At 45.4% G+C, this 24,264-nt stretch overlaps 1 protein-coding gene across 2 annotated transcripts in view; it reads left to right on the top strand.

Annotated features, from left to right (window-relative positions):
• Nucleotides 1–22,123, top strand: part of NDUFA10 (NADH:ubiquinone oxidoreductase subunit A10) — a 61,071-nt gene extending 38,948 nt beyond the window's left edge. For both annotated transcript variants that reach the window (XM_063109285.1, XM_063109295.1), the window contains one exon: nt 21,650–22,123. In XM_063109285.1, coding sequence (XP_062965355.1) covers nt 21,650–21,718 — 69 coding nt within the window. In that variant the 3' untranslated portion in view covers nt 21,719–22,123. The remainder of the gene's footprint in view (nt 1–21,649) is intronic.
• Nucleotides 22,124–24,264: the final 2,141 nt, after the last annotated feature.

Genomic DNA, 24,264 nt, shown 5'->3' with positions numbered 1-24,264 from the left:
CTTTGATGTTTAGTCATTGTGGCAGCGGGTTTCACAGTCCACAGGTTTGACACGATTGTCTGGCTAGGGTTGCTGTTGTTGCCAATTTGGTATGGCTACCTCAGTGTCTGCTCAGTTGGCCACTAATGCCTTGTGTGTGTGGTTGCCTCGGGTCTTGGGCCTCTCTGGGGAGCCACCTCTCTGGTCAGCGTGTACTTGGCCAGGCTGCTGGGTCATGCGGCGGCACCGCAGGGCATGTCGTCTCTGCAGAGCTTCTGCCTCCCCTGCTGGACGTCTCCCTGCTCCATGCGCACTGGGCTGGGCTGGGGATGGAGATGGGTGGTGGTGGTGAGGCCTACCTGTTGGATCACGAGGCGGCACCACAGGGTGTGTGGTCTCTGCAGAGCTTCCACTTCCCCTGCTGGACGTCTCCCTGCTCCGCGCACACTGGGCCTGGCTACTGGGTCGTAAGGTGGCACCGCAGGGCATGTGGTCTCTGCGGAGCTTCCACCTCCCTGCTGAATATAATATTTTTATATTCCATCATTTCTGTGTTGATACCATCAGAATCTGCATCTCTCTTTTCAGCTTTTCGAAAACGTTCCCCATTGTAACTGAATTCATGCAGCTGGTGACTCAGCTGTCCCGTCTCTGAGTGCCTCCACTGCCGTCAACCTGGTTATCATTCTTTTAATAGCTTGTAGTGATTAACCTGATGATTAGAATATTCATCTTTGGTGTATTGAAGTCTAATATTACTTAGTAGTTTCCCAGTTCTAGAACAATACAAGGACCTCAGAATACTTTTTAAGTCCGTTTACCCAGCTCTTGTCTTTTTGGGCATATGTGTTAATTCTCCATAGATTTTAATCCCCTCAAGACATTATCATTATTGTTTTATACAGTCTGTATTCAATCAGCTTTACCTGTGTGTTGACCCCACGGTTATTCACCCCTTCCTGGGTCTCTGTGCTTCTAGTAAGGATCATTAGTCTTCTGCCTGAAGAATTCCTTGGTGACAACAAGTTTACACACTTATTATTTAAAATGGTCTTTATTTGACCTTCCTTTTATGTTTTTTTTATTTGAAATATTTCAAACTTTAAAAAATGAAAGAGAAGAAAAATAACTTTTTCTGAGCCATTTGTGAGTAAGTTACCAAGATTACACCCCACTGTCTTCAGACACTGAAATGCAGTGGTCCTGAAAGTGTGGCCCTACATCACATCACATGGGCACTTGTTAGGACTGCAAGTTCTCAGACTTGAGGCCCATCTCAGGGGATGGGGCCCAGGAAGGTGTTTAACTGGTTTTCCAGTCAAGTGTGATGTCCATTAGCATTTGAGAACTGCTGCTTAGAAGTGTAATTCTTACACACAAGAACTGTCCTCCACACAGCCACAGTACAGCCATCAGAGTCAAGACATGAACATTTGTACATTACTGCTGTCTAATCCACAGACCCTATTCAAAGGTGACTCTGTTATCCCAATGATGTTCTTTAGAGCAAAAGGACCTGATCCAGGATAATGGGTTGCATTTCATTGTTTTGTCTCTTTAGCCTCTGAATCTGTATAAGTTCCTCCGGCCTTAAGATCTTGATGCTTTTGAAGATTACAGGAGAGTTGTTTTGTGGAATATTCCTCAATTTGGTTTCGTCAGACATTTCCCTGTGATCAGATTTAGCCAATATGGTTTCCTTTGGCAGGAATGTCAAGAATTCACTGCATCTTTTCAGGTGGCGGATAACTCCCGTGTGTTCACACTACCTTTGATCACTGTGAAGTTGCTGTTTTTCTCTTCACAATTAGTAAATGTTTTGAGAGGAAGTACTTTGAGTATGTGTGAATGCCCTCTTTTCTATCGTGCTTTCACTTACTGGTTTGAGCATCCATTGTTTTATTTTGTCTAAATTAATTATTACTGGCAAATTGTAGTTTTTCTAAATCTGTCGTTCCTTTCACATTATTAGTATCCTACTGTAAGGAAATATTTTCTCTTACACTTATTTATTCATTTATTTATATCACTATGGACTCCCAGACTCCTATTAATTCATATACATCTGTATTTATTTCTGACTCTCTATGTGTTGAAAACCATGAATTCACACCAATGTCTCCAACTCCAGTATCACACACAGGCTCACTCTGGTGTTCTTCTGTTCCATGTCCTTCTCAGATGGTGAGAAACCTGGCTGCCATTACCCCAGTATATTTACTTACTGGGTTAATCCTCCAGTGTGTGGCCAGACTCCCACCTCTGCCCCTGCCTAGGTCCACCACAGCTGCCACTGTCTCCCAGCCCTGCCAGTGTCTCCCACCCCCACCCTTGTATATGCAGACCTGAGAATGGCTTTTGGACTGAACTTAGGAGAAGGAAGACTGTCTTTATTCTCCAAAGATATTTTCATTGGGTATAGTTTTTTTCTTTCAGCACTTCCAAACTTCCAATATTTAGGCTCGTGACTTTCATGGTTCTTATGAGAAGTTTGCTCTTCCCCTCTTGAAGATAATGGCAGGGGTTTTTTTCCCCCAAGAGGTTTTTCTGACTTGGTTTTGAGCATTTATGCCATCTGTGGGTGTGTCTGTGCAGGTGAGTGTGCATGTGCCTCTGTGCTGACTCTGCCTGGGTTCCAGTACTCTTTCAGCCTTTGGCTGGTATTTGCTGTCAGTGCTACTTTTGCCCCAGGTCTGTCCTTCTTGGGCTCCAGTTAATCGTGTGTTGGACCTCTCCATGTTCTCTGTGTTCCTTGTGTTCTTTTCTGTACTTTCCATCCTGTTTTCTGAGTTACTAATCATCTTGTCAGCTTTCTAATCTGTTGTCAGACCTGCATCTCCTGTTTGAGTTTTTAATTTTAATCATAGTCCTTATTGATTCTAGACTTATCATTCTATTTTAGTTTCTAGTTATCTGCTGAAATTATTTTTGCCATCTAATTTCTTGAACATATTAATCACAGTTAAAGTTATCTGATAACTGCCGTATATATATCTCTTTTAGGGCTGTTTAAATTATCTTGTTCTCCCTGTACTCGTTTGTTTTTGGTCATTTAACTTGTTTTTTTGGTGTGACTGGTAGCTGGGGTTTTTTTGTTGTTTTTTTTAAATTTTCAAGTGACAGTCATTACTTTTAAAGATGGCAAAGTAGGTTGGATAATGTCTTACTCTTGAGAGGATGTACTTTGCTATTTTGCAGGTAGCACAGTAGGGGCAGATCACCTGAATGCACTCAGAAATCAAGCCGATTGGCACTGAGCTTACGTTTTGGGGAGGCCTGGTGTATTTCCCACATGCCCTTCCTGAGAGACTGTTTTTAACAGGGTCCCTTCTTTTTGGTGGGTCCTGAACTTTGTCCCCACAGTCCCCTCCTGCTGCTGAAAGCTCTGCTGAGCTTTTCAGCCTGCCGGCTGCTGCTAGTAAAGTGGCCAGCCCTTGGGAGGGGAAACTGTGTGAATACAGCTCACCTGGTTTTCTTTTTCCTGGAACCTTAGAACCTAACCCCCTCCCTCCCTTGATGCCTTTGTGCAGATTTCTTTCACATGCTGTTCATTTTTTTTGGTTGTTCAGGAGGGGAGTGTTGGCCTGCACAAGCTAGTTCACTAAACTGGATGTATTAGTCATTTTAACCACTTACATGCTGAGATCATCTAGCAGTTTTTCATCATTAATGTGTTTTGTCTGCTTTTTAATTTGCAGGCATTAAAGAATCTATGATATTGGGCTTGTGATTTTAATTAAATGTTTAGAAATGTTAAAATTTTTAATCAAATTTTAAACGATTGCAGTATTTTAATTTTTTAAATTCCTAAGCCTTTTTTTAAGTAAACTTTATTTTTTAGGCCAGTTTTAGATTTACAGAAAAATTATAATGACAGGAGAGAGTTCTCATATACTCCACATCCAGTTGTTTGTATTGTTAATATATTAGTATGGTACATTTGTTACAATTAAGGAACCAAATACTGATACCTAATTATTAACTAAAGCCCATACTTTATTCAGATTTCATTAGTTTTTCCTAGCATCCTTTCTGTGTTCCAGGATGCCATCCAGGATACCGCATGACACTGAATCATCTCCTTAGTCACCCCTTGTGACAGTTTCTCAGGGTTTCCTTGTTTTTAATAACTCTTAACAGTTTTCAGGAGTACTTTTCAGGTATTTTGTAGAATGTCCTTTAGCTGGAGCTTGTGTGATGTTTTTCCTCATGACAAGACTGGGTTTGTGTGTTTAGGGAGGAAGACCACAGGGGTGAAGGGTCAAGGGCACATGCTGTCAATGTGACCTCTCACTGTTGGTGTGGACTTGACCACCTGACTGGGCTGGGTTTGTCGGTCTCTCCATTGGAAAGTTACTCTTCTTCCTTTCCAGAAAGTCACCTTGTACATCATAGGCTTTGTGTGCATGTGAATGAGAATTGGGTGGCTCTGTAGTGGGATGTTTTTTTTTTTCTTTCAGGAAATTTAGTTGTTTGATTTTGTTTGGTATTAAAAAATGATAAATTTAAATTAAACAGTAAGTAGTACTGACTGTTTTCCTTCAGTCACAGAATTCCCTTTGGCAATTAAAGACATAAGCAACAATTATCACCAAATTTCCCTCTAGAAATAGCACTGTGGGGGATGTAGAGATGAATAAATAAAGGCTTCTGTTGATTTCATATGCAGGTATTTGGGTTCTGGGAAGATTTGCAGCCCTCAGACAAGTTTCCCTAGCCAGGCTGCAGGTCCTGTTCCTAGATAAGCTTGTGGGCAGGTAGGGGTGCGGGTCTCCCTTCCTACTGAGCCTGTGCCTCCGGACATTTCTGATGGAGCTTCATTCCGACCCGGGTGGCCTCGATACAGACAGGCAAATACCTACGTGCCTCACTTCAAGCCTCATGTCTTCTGCATGTTTCTCATGAGCAGGAGGTGGAGAGTGTTCATTTGTAACATTAGGCACAAAGTTGGAAAGAGCCGTGGCTTCTTTTTGTATGGCCATCTAAACAGACAGCTTATGCTAGCAACAGCTTCTGTCACATGCTGGAGGAAAAACAACCATTGCTTCAAAAACTTTAAACAGATACAACCCTAACTATAAAACCGGTTTTTCCCCGTTTTCCTTCTAGTACTAATGGTGTAATATGACGGCAAGTTTTCATGAAACGTAGTTTGTCCTTAATCATTTGTTTTTAAGATTACGTCCTTTCTTCTCTTTCCTGTCTAGTTCAGCTGGAAAGAGTAGGCATAACTGAGAAAAGCAGGAAATGTGTAGGAAGAGAAGGGGCCTGGAGACAGGAACCTGTACAGGGTGGAGTTTGTTTAAATGTTAAAACAGAGAACATGCTCAGAGAGCAAGGAGCCATCTGTCCCTGAAAACTCTCAGCACTCAGAGGCCACCAGGAAAGGACGGGCTATTGAAGTTGTTTTAGTCAGGTCACAGTTTGAGGTTCGGAGAGTTAGAGAGAATTAATATGAATTACTAACCAAATTAAATACTGTCTTCTAGAATTACATGTTACAAGAAGAAACAGTAAATAAAGATCTGAAAAGAATCAAGCTTTTTAGAAAAGGGTTCAGGTTTTGTTTTATGTACATTGCAAAAGATGAATGACTAAAGAAATTAAAAATCAACCTTTAGTCAGAGACAAAACTAGGTGAGATGATATGAGCAAAACAGTTTATTCGTAAGCTTGGGGCTAGGGAGTCCATCTGCTGTTGCGGCAGGGGTGCAGGGAGATGTGTTTTACGGAGTAGAAAGAGCAGACACCAAGACGGTGTCAGATTGGCAAGCGTTCTGTTCTGGTGGGGTTTTTGGAAATGGGAAGACTTTCTAATCGGTCTTCAGGTATGTTTTCGACACATTATCATTTTGCTGCGAGAGGAGCAAGCAGCAATTTGATGACATTTCAAAAGAGAAAGAATTTTTGAATGTTAGAGCACAGGATGTTTTGTGGCCAATTAGTGGAGGTGGATGGGGTGCTTTTTTAAGGCAGCGGTCCTTAGAAGTGATTACTGTGGTAGGCGGTTTCTTTCTTTCAAGAAAATTTTTTTTTTAAATGTTGAAAATATGAGGGTACCTCAAAAAGTTCACAGAAATATTTGTATTATATATTATTTTATTTTTCCACAGACTTTTTGAGGTACCCTCCTGTATGTTTTAGCCAAACTCCACCAACATGAGAAGTTTATATAATCCCAATTAATGTTACAAAGGTAATAAAATTACTAAAAAGTTACCTCCTAATTTTATGAGAAACTTAAAATGTATTTGCACTGTGTATGTAAGATAACGTAAGGAGTGTGAGGCAGGGCAGTCTTCTGCATATGCTCTAAATCCATTACCTGTTGTGCATGTTTTATAGGAGATGCTGAGCTTGTTGATACTTTGTGGATAGTGATGATTAGGGAGCACTTGCAATTCCTGGGAAGAGGAAGACTGCTTTGGTCTTTCTTTCTCAAGTTAAGTATGATAGTCTCCTTTTCTCTTTTAGGGTCTTTCTGATCTTTCTGCTTTGGTGTTTTGTAGTTTACAAGATGAGTCTAGATTTGAATTATATTTTATTTGTGCCAGTGCTTTCTGAATCCCATTGATAGGCCTTACTCTGGTCTCATGTTTTCCGTTGCTTCTCTCCCTTTAAGTGTCTCAGACATGGTTACTTTATGTTCTGTATCTGGGGTGTCTTGTTTGGAGGGCTGTCTGATTTCTTCATTTACTGTTTCTTCTTGTTTTTACCCATGGTGGCTTGTCTCCTTCACTGTTTTGGAGACTTTGAATACTGAGCTCCTGCTTTCTGGGGTCTTCTGCACGGCCGTTCAGTGAGGGTGAACTCCCCCTGAGTAGGGTTGTCAGGTAAAGTGCAGGATGCCCAGTTAAAGTTGAATCGATTACAGATACTATTTTGGTATAAGTACGTTTCATTTAACTGGGCATTTTGTTGTAGTTGCTAACTCTGGCAGTCCTACTCCTGAAAGGACTGTTTGCTGCTGCCAGGCCATCGGATTCCTGAGAGACAGGGATTTATGGTACTGCCAGAGGTTGTGTGAATCTGAACCCCCAAACTTGTGCGAGGATGGGCTGTGGCTGCGCATTCTTATGGTGAATGCTCCCACTCCAGGCCCCAGCTGGGCTGTGCTGTCCTCCCTCACCGAGGCATGGCCCACAGGAGTCCAATCACAGTCCACCTCTGGTGGACATAGGCCTTGTCTCCTGGCTCCGGCAGCTTCTAGAATGTCCCCAGGGCAGCTGTGGCTTCAGCTAACCACTCTGCCGTTCAGCTCACTCTTCAGTCTTAGCCCCTTGTGATTTCTTGCAGAGCTCAGCAATGCATTTAAAAGTATTTCTAGGGGGTTATATCAAGAGGTTTTTCAGTATATCAAGGCTGCTGTGTTGCTGGAAATGGAAGGCTCTTCTAATCTGAAAGCCTATTTTCATGCTGGTTCTTCGTCTATCCTATAGAGGATCTGTCAGAATTAGAAATTCTGTATCTTATATGCTTAGTAGGTATGGGGAATTCATTAAATCCTCAACCCTCAAGGCACAGAAGGGAACCTGGCTGATAAAAGAATTCTTATCTTTTGTTACAATCAGAGAGTTCTGTCCAGGAGATATAGTTAGGCATCTTGGGAGCTCTAAGTTATTAGGAATGACAGTTTATCCCTCACACATGCTGCCAAGCCTGACATTACAGAACCCCCCCAACCTTGTCATCTCAGTGTTTTTACCGTTTATTCACTTACCACGTGGCAGATGTTCTTTGCACCAGGCACTTGGTAAGCACTGGGGCCACATTAGGGAGTGAAGCCAAGTCCTGTTCTCAAGGAGCTTACGTCCTAGGTGGGTGGGGGTGGGGGTGGAGATGATAAGCAGATGTGTAACAGGACATCTCAGTGCTTGGGGGAGCAGCGCCGAGACAGGTGGGTGCTGTTGTGTGGAGAGAGGTGTTGGGTACCTGAAGCAGTGGGTGGGCAGTCTTGGCGTCAGGCAGAATGAGTGGGGCTGCAGGTGGGAACGTCCTAGGAATAGGGAGGAGCCCGATGGGTGAGAGGTAACTGGTGGGGCGGCAGGGAGACCTGGAGGTGAGCTTAGCAGGTAGCAAGGGCAGGGTCCTACAGGGGCTGCGGGCTGGAGTGTTCTGAGAGTGGCGTAATCTGAGTTAACATGTTAGATGGGTGGCTTGGCTTGCCATTGAATGTTGACCGTGGGGGCAAAGGCAGAGGTCAAGAAGCGGTGAGGAAGTATTTCGGTAGTCTGGTGAGAGATGGTGGTGACCTCAAGACCAGTCCCCCTCCCTGTCCCCAGCCCCATTTACCAGTGGCAATATTGTCCTCTCCTTGCATAACCAAAGTGGTGCTTGCTTCTTAGGTTTTCAGAACTAAACGGACTGTTGATGAAGGAGTCAGGCATCAGAGGGTCATCGGGGAAAGGATATCAGTGGGGAGAGGGGTGGGGAGAGCCAGCGCCTTAAGGTTCCAGTGAGCATCTCTTTCTTCACCTGGATGGTGGGTTGTATGGGTGTTTACTGCTTTTCCTCTACCCTGTATGTGTGACACTGGTCGGTGAGGAGGTTCAGCGAGTACAGACAACACTAGGACTGTCACCGTGAAGCAGGCTGGAGATAGGAAGTGGCAGTTGGTTGATGTGGGGCCACATCTTTGTAGCAAATGGACTTTGGTGTAAGGACTTTAATTTGGGGGTCCCAGGCACACTCATTCATGAATATCTTTTATGACCCATGTCTTAACTTCATTTACTGATGTACTGAGCAAGCCCAGAAAGGATTGTCCAGTAGAGCCCTTCCCAGGGAAGCCTGTCCAGCCTGTGCCTGAGCAAATTTATAAAGTCCGTTTGGAGATTGCACATTAAAATGAAGCTGTTATTCTAACTTTCGTATTAGGAGAGGGTTCCATGTCATTTAAGTTCTGCTTTTCACTAGAGTTCAAATTGTTTTGTAAGCAGAAACTCATAGGTTTTCAAAAAGCATAAAAGCCAATGAGAAGACAGAATTCTTCACCAGCTGATCTTTTAAAGGTGGCTCACCCACACGTGTTCCAACACGCTTTATCCTAGCGACTCACCTCTATCTTTGTTCCAAAGCATTTCACCCTAGCTTTAATCAAACAGCAGAGTTTTCTTTTCAGACTCACCCTCAGTCAGTTTTTGTAAAATTTAATTAAACTCTGCAGTTACAATGACAAATACAACCAGCATCTCTGTTTGGGAACACACCGCCAACTCCTCCCACTGGACGTGTCAGTGTGGGTTCACCTGCACGCGGGTCAAGGCGGGGTTGGCCAGGGGAGCCTTCTGCTGAAAGGAGGAAGAGGAGCTGGTGAAGAGGACCAAGCGAGCCAGAGGGCCAGGAGGCGAGGCAGACTGCATGGGCCCTGGCAGTTGGCAGAGGGGCCAGCAGAGTGGCCGGCCTCTGGCTCAGGCACTGCACGAGGCACGTGGTGCAGGCTGAGCAGGCACCAGATGCCTTGATGAGTAGATCATTGTTGAACCTTGAGAATGGTGAACAGTTTCAGGAGAATGGTGGGAATTGGCCGTTCCCATCTTTTATTAGCTTGTTATATTGTTTTTAAAGGCTGAGGCATTCTCAGTGTGTTTGTAGGTAAAAGGCAAGTGTCACTGGAAAGAAAGGGAGAGAGAAAAGATGTGAGAGCGGTGTGGGACAGTCACGGAGCAGGCATCCCAGAGGCAGGGGGTCCTGTAGCTCCATCAGAAGTCCCAGTGCACTGAACAGGCTGTGGCCTACCCTCTGGAGGAGGCAGGAAAGTCCCCTGGGTTCTGTGGCTAGGGCTGGTTTCTGCTGGTTTCACAAGACCTCAAACCTAGTCTTCAGAGAGCAAGGGTGCAGGGGTGGGTGAGGGCTCTTTTCTCCACCAGAGAGACGCTCCCAGTGGATTGGCCATGTGCGAAGTGGAGGCGTGGAGCCTGCTGCAGGGGGCCGTGGGCTGAGTGCTGACCGTGCTGATGGCTCAGACCGGCGCCTGGTGACCACGCTGGTGTTGTCATGGAGCGTCTCATTCTTAATTAACATCCGCCGGTGCTCACTGCAGGGTGTCTCAGACTGTTGACTTCTTGCAATCACGCTTCCCTCACCTGAGAGTAGCGCTGTGTGTGCTCAGCATTGTGCCCATGTGGCCGAACGTCTGGGAATGTGGCGGTTAAGGCGTCTCTGGGGAACAGATGTGTCTTGCAGATGTCTTGACGGGCCGTCAAAGGGACACTGTCTCACAGCTGTTGAATGCTCATGGTTTTGGATTTACACATGGTGGCTTTGTTCCTGTTAGTCCTCTTCCCTGCGTAAGAAGCCTGGCTGCCTTTTCTGGGCCCCTTGGAGGCTGTTCTTTCCAGTCGTCTGCATGCTTGCGTGGAGGGTTAGAGGGCCTGACACCCTGAACTCCAGGACGGTGCCAGCTCGTAGCAGCAGTGGCAGTGTGGGATGTGGAGGTGACCCTGATTGGGCTCTCTGAACCCCATGTTCCTTTGTCTACCTGCCTGCTTGTATTGATGGATGGGCAACTGCAAACTAAAGCAGGAATACGGCCGTTGGGGTCTGGGAGCCTTCATTACTGTAGGAAGAAACTCCAGTTGCCCCTTGTAGACTTCTTGGCTCTCTTGTCTGTCTTCTCTTAACCCTGAGCTCTGCTTCCAGTCAGAGTTCAGGGAGAACCCTGGGGTGAAGATTTCATAGCTTTTTTTTTTTTTTTTTTTTTTGCTGACCTTGTGCAATTACAGGAGGTACACAACTCTTATTTGAGACACAGTAGTCTAAATTTGTTGTGCCCTCGAGGTTGCCGATGTCCTGGGAGCTGATTTTACTGAGTGAATTGAGTCTTTCTCCAGAACATCCTTATGGGTCGCTCTTAGCTCTGATAGCCTCTGGTCAGCTCTAGTTTCTAGCTCGGCGTTGCTGAGTTGTAATGCATTTCTGTGGTGGCCACTATTTGTCACTCTGCAGTGCAATTAAAAGTCCTTTCAGCCTATTGTTGGGAGCTCGACCTTTTCTGTGTATTCAGCTGGTGCCCATTCACTGCACTGGGGATACAGAGGCACACACAGTTCCTGTGCTCTGGAGACTCACTGACCAGCACGCACAGCAGATGTGGGAGCATGCCGAGTGCGGTGTGGTCCAGAGGACTTGAGGCCACTGAGAGGAGGAATTTGTGTGGTCAGGACTCTCAGGTTTCTTACGGGACGAGTGCAAGTTTGCCAAGTAGAACAAGCATCCTGGGGGGACAGTCGAGGTTGAGAAGGAAGGAGCAGCGTTTGTGAAGGCTGGAGGCACGACAGGGCATGGTGGTGAGGACACTGATGGGCAGTCTGGAACACATGCTCCATGAAGGAGGAGCGGGGAGATCGGAGGGGTGAGCTGGAGTCTCATGAACACACTGAGGAGTTTCATCTTCATCTTAAACCACAGGGAGGTCACAGTGAGTGTGAGCTTAGTCTGAGAAGTTCGGATGCACAGCTCAGAGAGCATCACATGTCATCGTTAGTCCTGACTTGCGTTGCTGAGAAAGGATTTATCAGTGTTGATGGAATGACTGAGAAGCATTCTCAGAGAAGTTGGAATTTGAACCAGGGTTTAAGATTTATAGATTTGATGATTTATGGACTTTATTTAGAATAACTCATTGACTGAGAAACCCTATGAGGTAAATTTTAGATATAGGAAGGCAGAGTAAGGCTCAGGAAAGTTGGCTCAAGGTCACTCATGACTGCATTGAAGATGGGGGGTGGCTCTGAAGACATTTTCTGGCTGATGAGGTTGTCTCTGTTGGGGAATAGTAAGAGCCACCAGGCCAGTTTCCTGCGGGGCTTTGAAGCTCTCTCTCTCGTTGGTTAAGAAGGATGTGTGGGCACTTGAGCCAGGAGCCATGGCCTTCAGGGTGTAGGGCAGGGGTGGTGGCAGTGACGTCTATGAGGAAGGAAGGGAGCGTGGGGTGACAGGACCTGAGGGGAAGGCGTGAGCTTAGAGAGGTGGGGATGGATGAGGGCGCTGCTTCTGCTGACGATCACAGTGGTAACACTGCTAGCTAACTTCGAGCACCCTCTGTATACTGGGCACTGTGCTGTTGGCCACCAGAAGGCACAATTATTATCATTCCCATTTGCAGATGAGCAGTCGGGCACAGAGGTTATCTGAGGTCCACAGCTCCTCATAGGGCAGGACATTTGGGCAGGTGTGGTCAGTGACCCCGCTACCTCCTGTTTCGGTGCTTTGGGTGTCGGCCTGGGGGCGAACATCGGGCAGAGCCTGGGGCTGGGGGTCCGTGGACGATAGCTTATGTGGTGAGTGTTTCCTGTTTGACTTTGTTGGTGACATGGGGGCACAGACTACTAAAGAAAGACCTTTTCAGAAGAGAGAATCTTGGAATTTCATATGAGTAGAAGAATTTTTTATTTAGGTTTTGTTTTGTTTTGTTGGTCCTTCGAGCTTGATATTTTTGACCAGTCCTGTCACCGGTCTGGCTGGAGTCCTGGTGGCTTTCAGACCTTAGGAATCTGAGATTTCATCTGAAGTGGCATTTTCAGAGGGGCATGTGCATCTGGAGTCTGAGCAGCGTTCAGCAACACATTTGTTATTGGTACTCGCCGTTCTGTACTTGGAATTGACCCTGCACACATATATTCAGGAGACTACTGAGTTTAAAGCCATTTTTCAAGTGTTGAATCCGGTCATGTTTTATTTCTGTGCAGCCCTTCCTTGAGTTAGACAAGCTGTGGTTTGGTTTCCATTTTACCGATTCAGTCTCCTTTCAGTTGAAGGAGGCCAGATGCTGGTAAGACACTGCTCCCTCCACAAAGGTGATCGTGTCCAAGACAGTTGCTAGGACAACAGGATCTTCTGTTTTCTCTCCTGCTATTTCTATTTCTCTACTATCTCCAGTTGTTTTCATTTTCAGTATCAAGTTCTCTTCTGCCATTTAAAAAATAGAAATGTTTTTTCATAACTTTAATGTTAACACTGTATGTTCTTGCCTTTATGAATTCACCTTAATAAAGACAGTTGCAATAAACAGAAAAGCATGAAGGTCAGTTTATCTAAACAGGCTGAAGAAGAAAGTCTCAACCTGATTTTTTAAAATTTCTTCATGATGTTCATACCTTAGTTAGAACTCAATTTGGTGTCTAGTGATTACGCTAAATTACAGATTCTCAGTTTAGAAATTATTTGAGTTTGAAAGTGAGTGCATAACACCTGCCTTCCTGCCTCTGCTGGCTCTGTGGAAAGTTAGTCACTGGAACTCAGCATTGGTCTGTATGTCCCAGTTATTTATATTTCTATGTAGAAAAATTACCAACATATATCACCTGGAGAAGAAAATTAGCATAAAAGGTAAACTTTGTCCCAGGCACGTTGATTTATATGTACTGTAATTGCTGATTAGAGTGTGGCGCCTGTGAATCCACTGACTCAGTGATAAGGTCACTGGCACCTTACCTGCACCCCAAACCTAGAGTGCCCTTACTCTGCTGTGTGCTGAACTATTACTTTTATCTGTTTTAGAATTTTTAGAAATCATACTATTTTCAGGTATTTAAACAAGTACTTAGGTTAGGAGCTTTTCTATTATTCACAGCTAGTAAGAGTTACAGGGGATTAAGAACATTTGAACTCTATGATATTGTGACATTCATCGCAATGAATATAACAGTTAAACATGGATATATTTGTAATAGGCTGTAGTGTTTATGTGTTCAAAGTAGAAGGCCCTTATTTTCAAAATAAAAAGATGGTTTTTGAAAGTTGACTGAAAAAACAAAAAGGGTTTTTTTTGAAAACTGACTTCAGTTTTGTTACACTTGATTTATGTTGTACAGTAATGGAAATTTAGGGAAATTGTGTATCAAAGAAGTAACTTTAATAATTTCTATAATGCTCTTCCTTAAAATTAATGAAAAATTCTAAAGCAGAGCTCATTAGCATTTATATGCAATAATGGAAAATAGGAGTTGGAAATTGGAATCCTCAGAACTGTTTAGCAGTTTCAGGCTCCTCAGAGCATCTAGAGAGAGCAGTCAGTTGTACCTAATATAATGTATTTTCTACTCCCGGTGGAGTGAAGCAGACCCAGCAGGCAGGGCTTCATTGAACTGTGTTTTTGCTTTTGAAATTCACTTATTTACAGTAATACAACAAAGGGTTTAGTGAGAGAGAGAGAGAGAGAGAGAGTGTGTGTGTGTGTCTGTGTGTGTGTCTGTGTGCGTGCGTGTGCGCGTGCGCGTGCGTGTGCGTGTGTGTCCACAAAAGTTCCCCAAGGACAGTACTTTGAGGAATACATAGAAGGGCATGAGGAAAGATGAGGTCAGAGTGGACCTTGGGCCATAAGCCATAACCTCTAACATGCACCCAGGAAATCTCACCCCTCAAAACTTGGGCAGCATACCTTTACTGCGTGCTGCTTAACAGATAAATGGGAAAGTGGAGGGAATAAAGGGAATTCAGTAAAAACCTAATAAACGTAGTGATTGAGGGGAGACAAAACTGTTACATTATTTTCAGAAGTTAGCACACTGAAAGCTGGAGTTTAATTCAGTTAGTATTTACATGGTGTAGTGGGAAAAGATTCTAGGACATGATAATCTAGGCTTCAGTTTTGGCCTGCCTCTTGCTGGCCAAGTGAATGTGGGCAAGTCAGATCACTTAACATCTGCCTCTTTAACAAAGGGATGGTGCCTTCCTGCCTTCCTCGTGCTACCAGGGTCACAGGAGATGAGGCCAGTAGAAGGACGTGTGGGTTGCCTACTAATACCAGTAAGCATATTAGTCATTGCATTGGGCATCACTTTTAGATGGGTACTAAAAGGAAAAGGACTAAGGAAGTTTTGAGAAGGATAAATCCTCTGTCAGGTTCAGAAAGGCTTTGTGCAGAAAGGGTCATTATTTAATGGCAGGAGTTCAAGAGGCAGAAGATAGCTCAGGAGAGCATTTCAAGAAGAGTGAGCAGCATAGGACTTAAGTACAGAAAAGATGCAGCATGTGCCAGGAGCAGCAAGTCAACTGTTACATTCAGGAAAGATCTGCTTGGAGATCTTTGAGAATTCTTAGATTTATGCGATGGGCAAATGCTGGAGTAGGAAGTGTTTGTTCGGCTTTCTCCTGAGTGACATTTTTTCTGAGGATGTATCTATTGACAAGTTAATTGCATCCACTAAAATAAATAAATAAAATAACACTCACTAAAATTAAATGGACAAATAAATAAATATGTTCTTTCCTACTTGTTATTTTTCACATAGCAGCAATTTTTTTCTGGCACTTTTTCATTAGAGTAATTCTGTGATGAATCACTGCATGCAGTAATGGGTAAGGCTATTAAGAGTTAGGGGCTGTCTTTGCAAAAACTGAATCAGTGGCACAGAGAAGTTTGTCCATAAAATGAATGGGTCAGTGACATGTGTTGTAATTAGCCCACCTTCAGCAAGGAGCTAGTGCAGGTGGAGGTGAGGTCCCCTTTCTAGCCGAGTGACCTGCTCTTGCTGTACATTTCAGCCCTGTAGCAAGTGAGGTTCAAATTTACATCTTTTTCTCCTCTTCCTGGCTTCTTTTGGATTGATTGATTTTCTATAATTCCATCTTATTTCCTTCATGGAGTCATTAGCTATATATACCTCTTTATTTTATTTTTAGTGATTTCTCCAGGGTTTTACAGTGTGTGGACTTCTGTCTTACCCGCTGCTTCTTGTGTTGTTACCCTCACTTCTACACATGTTGTAAACTTCACAATAGGTTGTTATTCTGGCTTTAAACAGTCAATTATCTTTTAAAGAAATTTTTTAAAAACTCCTTATAGTCTTTTATTTTTTCCTTTATTTCTGCCATTTCATTCCTCTGTGTGGATCCAGGTTTTCATCAGGCGTCATTTTTGTTTTGTTTGAGTAGCTTCCTTTAACAGTTGTTTTTATAGCACAGGTCTGGGAGTGATGAATTCTATTAGCTGTTGTTTGTCTGAAAAAATATACTTATGAATTATAGGTTGGCAGTTTTTACCTCCAGCACTTAAGGGACATCCCATTGCCCCTTGGCCTGTGCAGTTCCTGGTGAGGAGCCTGCTGTTCTTATATCTGTTCCTTGTGCCTAATAGACCTTTTTTCCCTGGCTGCTTTTAATCTTTTCTTTTGATCTCTTTACCACTAGTTTTTAATAATTTAATTATGATGTGCCTCTGTGTGGTTTTCTTTGTATTTATCCTGTTTGGGGTTTATTGAGTTTCTTGAATGTGAGGGTTTTCAGGATATTTGGAAAATGGCCATTATTTCTTCAGGTGTTTTCTTCTATTCCCTTTTGGGGTATGTATTAGAGGCTTAATGCTTTCCACAGGTCACTGAGACTCTGTTCATTTGTTTTTGGCTTTTCTTTCCTGTGTCTTGTTGGAGATATTCTGTTGCTTTGTCTTTAAGTTCACTAAACTTTTCTCTGCAGGTATATGATATGCTGTTAATTTCATCATGTTAGTTTGGATCTTCTAAGAACAGAAGCAAAAAGGGAGGTGAAGGGATTTATTGGGGGGAACACCTGTGAAGGATCAAGGGGCGCAGGGCCTGAGATGGCAGGAGATCCTGTGGTCTCCAATGCCAGTCTGTGACAGGGGTCAGGAAGGAAGGATCCAGGGAAGATTCAGCCAGGCTGATAGGGTGTCCTAGAGCCAAAGGCACCTGTCAGGAGAGTCGTGTGTCCACAGGCGCAGGCTGTCACCAGAACCCCCTGCACTCAGTCATTGACTGGGTGCATCATGTGGGGGTTGTGGCCTCAGTGTGAACACAGCCAAGAGCCAGGGTTTTGGGGGTCAGTTATTTACGTTCCCCGCAGCAGGATCTCAGGGCACACATTTCCATGGCTACCACACCCATCCGGTGGAATTTTGTTCAGGAATTCTAGAAATTCTGTTTGGTTCTTATTTATGTCTCCCAGTTAATTCTCTCATTATTTTCATTTTTTATTTAATTCCTTGAACATACTGAACATTTTTATAACAGTTGTTTTAATGTCCTTGTTCCTCATCTTTGTCCTTCCAGAGTTGGCTTGATTTTTTTCTCTCCTGACTGTGGTATGCATTTTCCTCTTTCGTTTGTCTAGAAATGTTTCGTTGGTTGCCATACATTGTGTATTTGATGTTTTTGAGTGCTAGATCTTATTCTGTTCCTTTGAAGAGGGTTAGAATCTTTTCTGGCAGGTGCATAGTTAAGCTGTGTGTAAGTCAGTGTGAGCTTTTTGAGGCTTGATGTTTCAGCTTTTCAATGGATCTAGAGTCAGCTTAGCCCAGTGCTCAGGTGTGGCTTTTGGGACTCCATTGAAGCCCCCTGTGTGCAGTGAGAGGCCGCTGTACTCTGGCAGATGGGCACTCAGGACACATGCCTGGGTGAGCTCTTGGACCTACTCTACCTACAACTCCCAGAGTTGTCCTTGCCCAGCCTCATAGCGTCTGTTCCCCTCCCCCCACCACGTGCACTCAGCCCAAGACTACATACATGGCCACCATGCAGATGTTTGCAGCTCTTTCTCTGCCCCTGTAGTGCTTTACCTCACATGTTCTGGTCGCCGTGGCCTACTTAGAGTCAGATGCGACCACCGGGTTCAGTTGGTTGGTCCAGTTTCTAAAAGCATCTGGCCAGAGGGCAAGTCCAGACCTTGTTCCTCCCTCATGGAGGAAAGTTGCTGACATTACTTGGTCGGGTGGCTCTCACACAGTCAGGCCCCAGGGGTGTAACCGAATGCCAAGGACTGCTGTAGAGCAAGTGGGCTGAGTCCAGCGTGTAGTTAGGGAGGGTTTCCCTGTGCGGGCCTCTGTGAGACTCAGCCAAACCCGTGCAGCCGCTGTGCTCACCCATCTGTGCTGGTCTGGTGGAATTCTCCAACTTCCCTCTCCTCCTCCCCTGCGGTCTCCTCCCACGTTCTAGCTTGGTTTACGTATTCTATATACATACCTTATAAAGCTAGAGAAGGTGGGGCTGTCTTTTATTCATATCTCTCAGAGCAGTTAGGACACAGTGCTTCGTGTATAGAAGGAGTTCCAAGTCTCCTTCAGGAGAAAGTCAATAATTTATACAGACACACGCACACACATATACGTATACACATATACATAGGTACTTTTTCTCAGCTGATTTCTGCCTATGCAGCTGGCATTTGAAGCATCGATGTAGAGCTTCTCTAAGTTGTGTGTGTGAGGGGAGTGCCTGGGAGGAGCCTCAGTGCGTGACCTCTGACCTCACGGCACAAATCCCAGCCTGGCTTGCAGCGTTTAGAGATGGGTGCCTTTTTCTAATGTCAGAACTCATCCAGTGCTTAGTCATATGAACTCAGGGCCGTCACTTTGGGTACAAAGGATGACACTTCTCAGCTGCTCTGCAGCCCTGGCAGGAGCTCGTGGCCCCTCTGTTTCACCGTTGCTCCATTGCCCAATGCAGAACCTGGTACCTGTGGGCACCTGATGAATGGTTGTAGAGTGAGTGAACTTATACCAAGTAGTGAATTCAGCTTCCATGGCCTGTGGCTGCCTGGCTCGCTGCTGTTGGGCCAGTGGTCAGCCACATCTTTCTGCAAAGAGCCAGAGAGTAAATGTCCTAGGCCATGTGGGCCATTCAGCCTGTTCACTGGTCCACCCGCTGTGGGGCCAGAGCAGCTGCAGCCACTGTGCAAACAAATGGGACCTTTTTCACAGAAACAGTCATGAGCCAGGCTTGCCCTGTGGGACATAGTGTGCTGACCCCTGCACGAGGCAATAAAAGGTCTAGAGCCTGATATAAATTCATAAGGAGAAGCTGGAGCCCTGAATCAGCCCCACCAGTACCAGCAGCAGCGTGATCATCTGGACCGGAGTCTTCTGCATTATTAAAGCTCATTCATTTTGACGGCAGCATCAGCATCAGTCACTCCGTTTGTTTATTGTTTTTCCTTAAGCAAGAGCTCTATTTCTAGAAATTCATCCTAAACACATAAATCTAGAGGGAGTACGTCAGAGTGTTATTTATAATAGGGAAAACTTGAAACAGTGGGGCTTGGTTATGTGGCCTGGTGGTGAGAAGCAGACTCAGAGCCATTGGCCACAGGCTCAGGTTCAGGTTCTGGCTCCATGAACATACTTACTGTGTGACCCTCAGATGTTACTTAACCTGCCTTGTTTATATGGGAAGTAAAGGAAATACTTGCACATGCTATAAAATTCAAAAGATACACAAGAGTGTACAGATGAAAGTAACTCTCCTTCCTTCTCCCCGGCCACCTGCCCTGGTCTCGATTTCTTTTGTATGTATCCTTCCAGGGGTAGATAGGGTAGATAGTATGTCAGTGGTGTGTGTGTGTGAGTGAGTGTGTGTGTGTGTGTGTGTGTGTGTGTGCGCGCGCGTGTGCGGGGGGTTGAGGGACAGAGACGGAAAGAGGGAGAAATACCCACCAAGCTCTGAAGCTTCGTGTGCCATTAACCCTATTAGCAGTGTAGGTCAGGAATGTCACTGTTGCCATTGTATTAAATGTTGGTTTAAATTAAGCATGGCTGATGGACAAACAGATTTGCACATAATTAAATGTTTTGAGGAAACAGAATGACTTTGCAAACACTCTGGTACTGTGCCTTTTCAGATCTCCTATGTGGGAATTAAGATGTGCCTGTGGGAGGTATAGTTCAGTTGGTTTTGCCTGAAGAAGAAAAGGTCAGTCCAGATCCCCACACAGGCTGGGCTGTGACTGTGTGCCCCTCTCTCTGCAGCCCGGGATGCAAGCCCCGCCTTGCACCTCCTTCAGGAGAGCCCTGCCTCCCCCTCTGTGCTGGCTCCATGGGGTGGGCTCATTTCCAGCCTGACCCTGTAAGCAGCCACTTTTAGGGACGGGAGTCAGTGTCTGCACTGGGCCAGCCCAGCTGTGGGTTTGCTGGGCAGTGGGCTTCATCAGCATGCCGTCCAGAATTCCTTCCTGGCTCTGAGCCTCAGCGTGGAAAGGTCCACGTGGCCTGCTGGTGGTCAGCACGCACTGTGAGCTTACAGTGAAAGCAGCTCAGCTAGTCGGCTCTAGAAGAGTGCTTTGAATTTGGGGTTTGTAATTTACTGGGTTTTTTCTGCTACTTTAGTAAACTTACTTTTCTATTTTTAATGGAAAATGTGGGAAAACAGACTCCTGAAATTATTAAAACTGAACAAATTACCATGAATTTAATGAGTCGAGAAGGCCTTGGATTTGGAGATCAGTAGCTAAAATTATCCTTACGTCATACACTCAGGAATTCGAGGAGTGCACGTTGAAGGGGTTCTGCTGCCTCTGCTGGGCGTCCCCTCTTGCTCTGTGAGGCTCTGGTTTGCTCTCCCCGACTTTCAGCACATGCTCCGGCTTCTGACAGGATTAGAATGGTTTCCTCTCAATTTTTAAAGTGGTGTATGGTCTGCTTCTGGGGTGTTTAACTGCATTCTTTTTCCATCTAAATATTTACGCGCACTTTAAGCACACATCCAGCCGTAACTGAGCAGATCCAGGAAGGCTTTGCTCACGGTGTCGAAGGGCCACCGAGGCTCTGGCCCTTCTGGGATGATGCTGCCCTGTAGGGGAGGCTCTCTGATGTGTCTTCTCCCAGGTGTCGCTGTGTGCTTTTTCTCATGTGATGAAAGTGGACTGGGAGTTGGTGGTTGAAGGTGTACTTTAAATGAGTAGTTGCAGACAAGAAGTAATAATGTGAAATAAGCGGGTTTTGCATTCTCTTGGTGTGAAACAAAAACCCTCTCCCGGGTCTCCGGTGGCCTAAAAGCATCGAAAAGAGCCCCCTGGAATCTGAGAACCCCTCCTGCATGCCAAAGGACAGTTAAACTCTGCCCGGGAAGCCAGAGAGGAGATTTTGTGAGGCAGTTAGTAGAAACTAGCAGGACTCAGCAGGTTTGATAGTCTGCTAGTTTTTATTCTCTGTTGTGCTTTAAAATTCGATTTGCAATGATGAAAACAGCCAGATTGTCCCATATCCAGGCCTTCCTCTGCAGGTGCTGCTGTGAGCAGACCTGCGTGGCTACTACTGTGTTTGGGCAAAACGTTACATGACATCTTTAATTGAAAAACCCTGGGAAAGCTGACCCAGGGCATCTTAAGAGAGCTGCCCACTGGCCATTGTGGGTTTGCGGCAGGTTTTGGTAAAGTTTGAAACCTTTCACGTGATCTTTTGTTTCAGGTGATCTTTCTGTTCTTTGGACATAACTCTGCAGTCAGTTTTTCAAGTAAAAAATTATTTTCCAGTAGACCCACCTTTTAGGCATGCTCGTAATTAAAACATTGTTCTTTTCTTGCTGTAGCAGTTGTGTTTTAACAGCAGTTCTGCTGGGTACTTACTTCATGGCTGTGGGAAATGAGCCTAAGGCCTTGCTTTGATCCACAGCTCTCTGGCCTTTCCCTCTGTCCATGTCTTTGTTCTTGGTGGGTGACCCCTTCTCTCTTGCATCCTGGGCCTGTTCATCTGTACCATTTTATTTTTTCTGTTTTACAGACATGCCTGAGTTTGTTTGCATTTGCAGCTCCCAGCCCCAGGAGGGAAGCTTCTGGTAGGCAGGGTTGTGTGTGTTGTGTTTAGCTCACAACAGAGGACCTGCTGCAGAGCAGGCACTCACTAATATTGTGGAGTGAAGGAGTGAATCAAGACATCTGTTGGTGAGCTAGGAAAACACTCATTCTAAACAGTGTACCAATGGCTCTTCCCTCCCTCCCACAGCTGCCGGGCCGCAAGTACTGCCCTGGGTACAATGCCGACGTGGGCGACAAGTGGATCTGGCTGAAGTGAGCGAGACACCCTTTGTGCCAGCTGTGTCCCGGTGACGAAGAGGATTCTGGTCCGCCTGATTGTTGTGGGACCCACATAGATTTAAAATTAGGGGGAGAAGAAGGAAAAAAATCGGAGTGAAAAATGATACAAAAATTGCACAGTGGAAGAAACAGCCTAGCAAAAAGCAGTCTGCCCAGTAGTATAGTTAATGGAATTGAGGGACACAACTTCCTTTTAAAAGGTTTTGAAACCTTCTAGCTTTATTTTCAATGATTCATAATTATCACTGGGAAAAAAAATGGGTCTGCTGTGAGAGACAGCTCTGCTAGAAGCATGTCACTTCCCCACGGCAGCTCATGTCCCGCAGGTTTTGTACGTTATTTCTTTAGATTTTGAGAAATAAAGCCGCTTCTGTCGAACTTCTCCCCATTGTATGCCTGGCACATGGGGCGGCCGTGTGGGTATGCGTGCGCGCGTCCTGTGGGTATGCGTGGGCACGTCCTGTGGGTATGCGTGCACACGTGCATTTATTCCCCATTCTCCTGCCGTTTGTTTTGATGTGGTTTAGTTTAATTGACATATATACTGTGTTGAAGAGTTTTCCTTATGTGTTTATTCTATTTGTGTTAGCAATCACTAGAGCAAAAAGAAGAAAAAGTAAAGAAATACTAAAAAGAGGAAGAAAATCACCATAGATGTATAGAACAATGTGTTTGTTTTGAGATAATGTTAGAAAAGATTTATGTGAGGAGCATCCTCGCTGGTCTCCCAGTCTCCTGGCTCCGTCTTCTGAAGGAAGATTTGAGCTAAGAATGTACATCGGATGAAAGCAAAGCAACATATACTCTCTTCATTACCCAGAACTCAATTTATCAATCAAAAATGAAAATCACACTTCCTGTTTCACCTTTATTGAAACTTAGAAAATAAAAGTAAAATTTTTGCAAGCTGGTCGTAGTTCAACATTATTGTTCAGGAATTAAGCAGTAAGTGTGAATCCTATTAAATTGTGAGCTTCCTACTATAGAGCTCCACTGTGTCCTGTATAGTGGCTCCTAGCCACATGTGCCTGTTTAAATTTAAATTAATTAAAATTTAATACAATTCAAAATTCAGCTTAGTTACACTGACTCCAGTTCAAGTGCTCAGTAGCCACATGGCCAAGGTGTCAGTACTGGACAGTGCACAGGGGACTGTCACCATCATCGCAGAGAGCTTCTCTGGCTCCCTGCTGTGCAGTGGGCTTTAGGAGGACCCTCCGTCCCTCCTTCCCTCTGTCCCTCCTTCCTTCCTTCCTTCCCTCTGTCCCTCCTTCCTTCCTTCCTTCCCTACCTCCTTCCTTCCTTCCTTCCCTCCTTCCCTCCTTCCTTTCTTCCTTCCCTACCTCCTTCCTTCCTTCCTTCCCTCCTTCCTTCCTTCCTTCCCTCCTTCCCTCCTTCCTTCCCTCCCTCCTTCCTTCCTTCCTTCTCTCCCTCCCTCCCTCCCTCCTTCCCTCCTTCCTTCCTTCCTTCCTTCCTTCCTTCCTTCCTTCCTTCCTTCCTTCCTTCCTTCCTTCTTTCCCTCCCTCCCTCCCTCCCTCCCTCCTTCCCTCCTTCCTTCCTTCCTTCCTTCCTTCCTTCCTTCCTTCCTTCTTCTTTCCCTCCCTCCCTCCCTCCCTCCCTCCCTCCCTTCCTTCCCTCCTTCCTTCCTTCCTTCCTTCCCTCCCTCCCTCCTTCCTTCCTTCCTTCCTTCCTTCCTTCCTTCCTTCCTTCCTTCCTTCCTTCCTTCCTTCCTTCCTTCCTTCTTTCCCTCCCTCCCTCCCTCCCTCCCTCCCCTCCCTCCCTCCCTCCCTCCCTCCTTCCCTCCTTCCTTCCTTCCTTCCTTCCTTCCTTCCTTCCTTCCTTCCTTCCTTCCTTCCTTCCTTCCTTCTTCTTTCCCTCCCTCCCTCCCTCCTTCCCTCCCTCCTTCCCTCCTTCCTTCCTTCCTTCCTTTCTTCTTTCCCTCCCTCCCTCCTTCCCTCCCTCCTTCCCTCCTTCCTTCCTTCCTTTCTTCTTTCCCTCCCTCCCTCCCTCCCTCCCTCCTTCCTTCCTTCCTTCCTTCCTTCCTTCCTTCCTTCCTTTCTTCTTTCCCTCCCTCCCTCCCTCCTTCCCTCCCTCCTTCCTTCCTTCCTTCCTTCCTTCCTTCCTTCCTTCCTTCCTTCCTTCCTTTCTTCTTTCCCTCCCTCCCTCCCTCCCTCCTTTCCCCCTCCTCCTCCTCCTTCCTTCCTTCCTTCCTTCCTTCCTTCCTTCCTTCCTTCCTTCCTTCCTTCCCTCCTTCTTTCCTTCCCTCCTTCCTTTCTTCCCTCCTTCCTTCCTTCTCCCTTCCCTTCCTTCCCTCCCCTCCCTCCTCCCTCTCCTTCCCACCTCCCTGCCTTCTCTCTTTTCTTCTCTCTGTCCTCCCTTTTTTCCTTCCCTCCCTCCCTCCCTCCTTCCTTCCTTCCTTCCTTCCTTCTTTCCCTCCCTCCTTCCTTCCCTCCCTCCTTCCTTCCTTCCTTCCCTCCTTCCCTCCTTCTTTCCTTCCCTCCTTCCTTTCTTCCCTCCTTCCTT

Source organism: Cynocephalus volans, chromosome 1 (assembly GCF_027409185.1).
Source record: "Cynocephalus volans isolate mCynVol1 chromosome 1, mCynVol1.pri, whole genome shotgun sequence".
Lineage (NCBI taxonomy): Eukaryota > Metazoa > Chordata > Mammalia > Dermoptera > Cynocephalidae > Cynocephalus > Cynocephalus volans.
The sequence above is the reverse complement of the archived record's forward strand: the minus strand, read 5'-3'. Positions and strand labels throughout refer to the sequence as shown.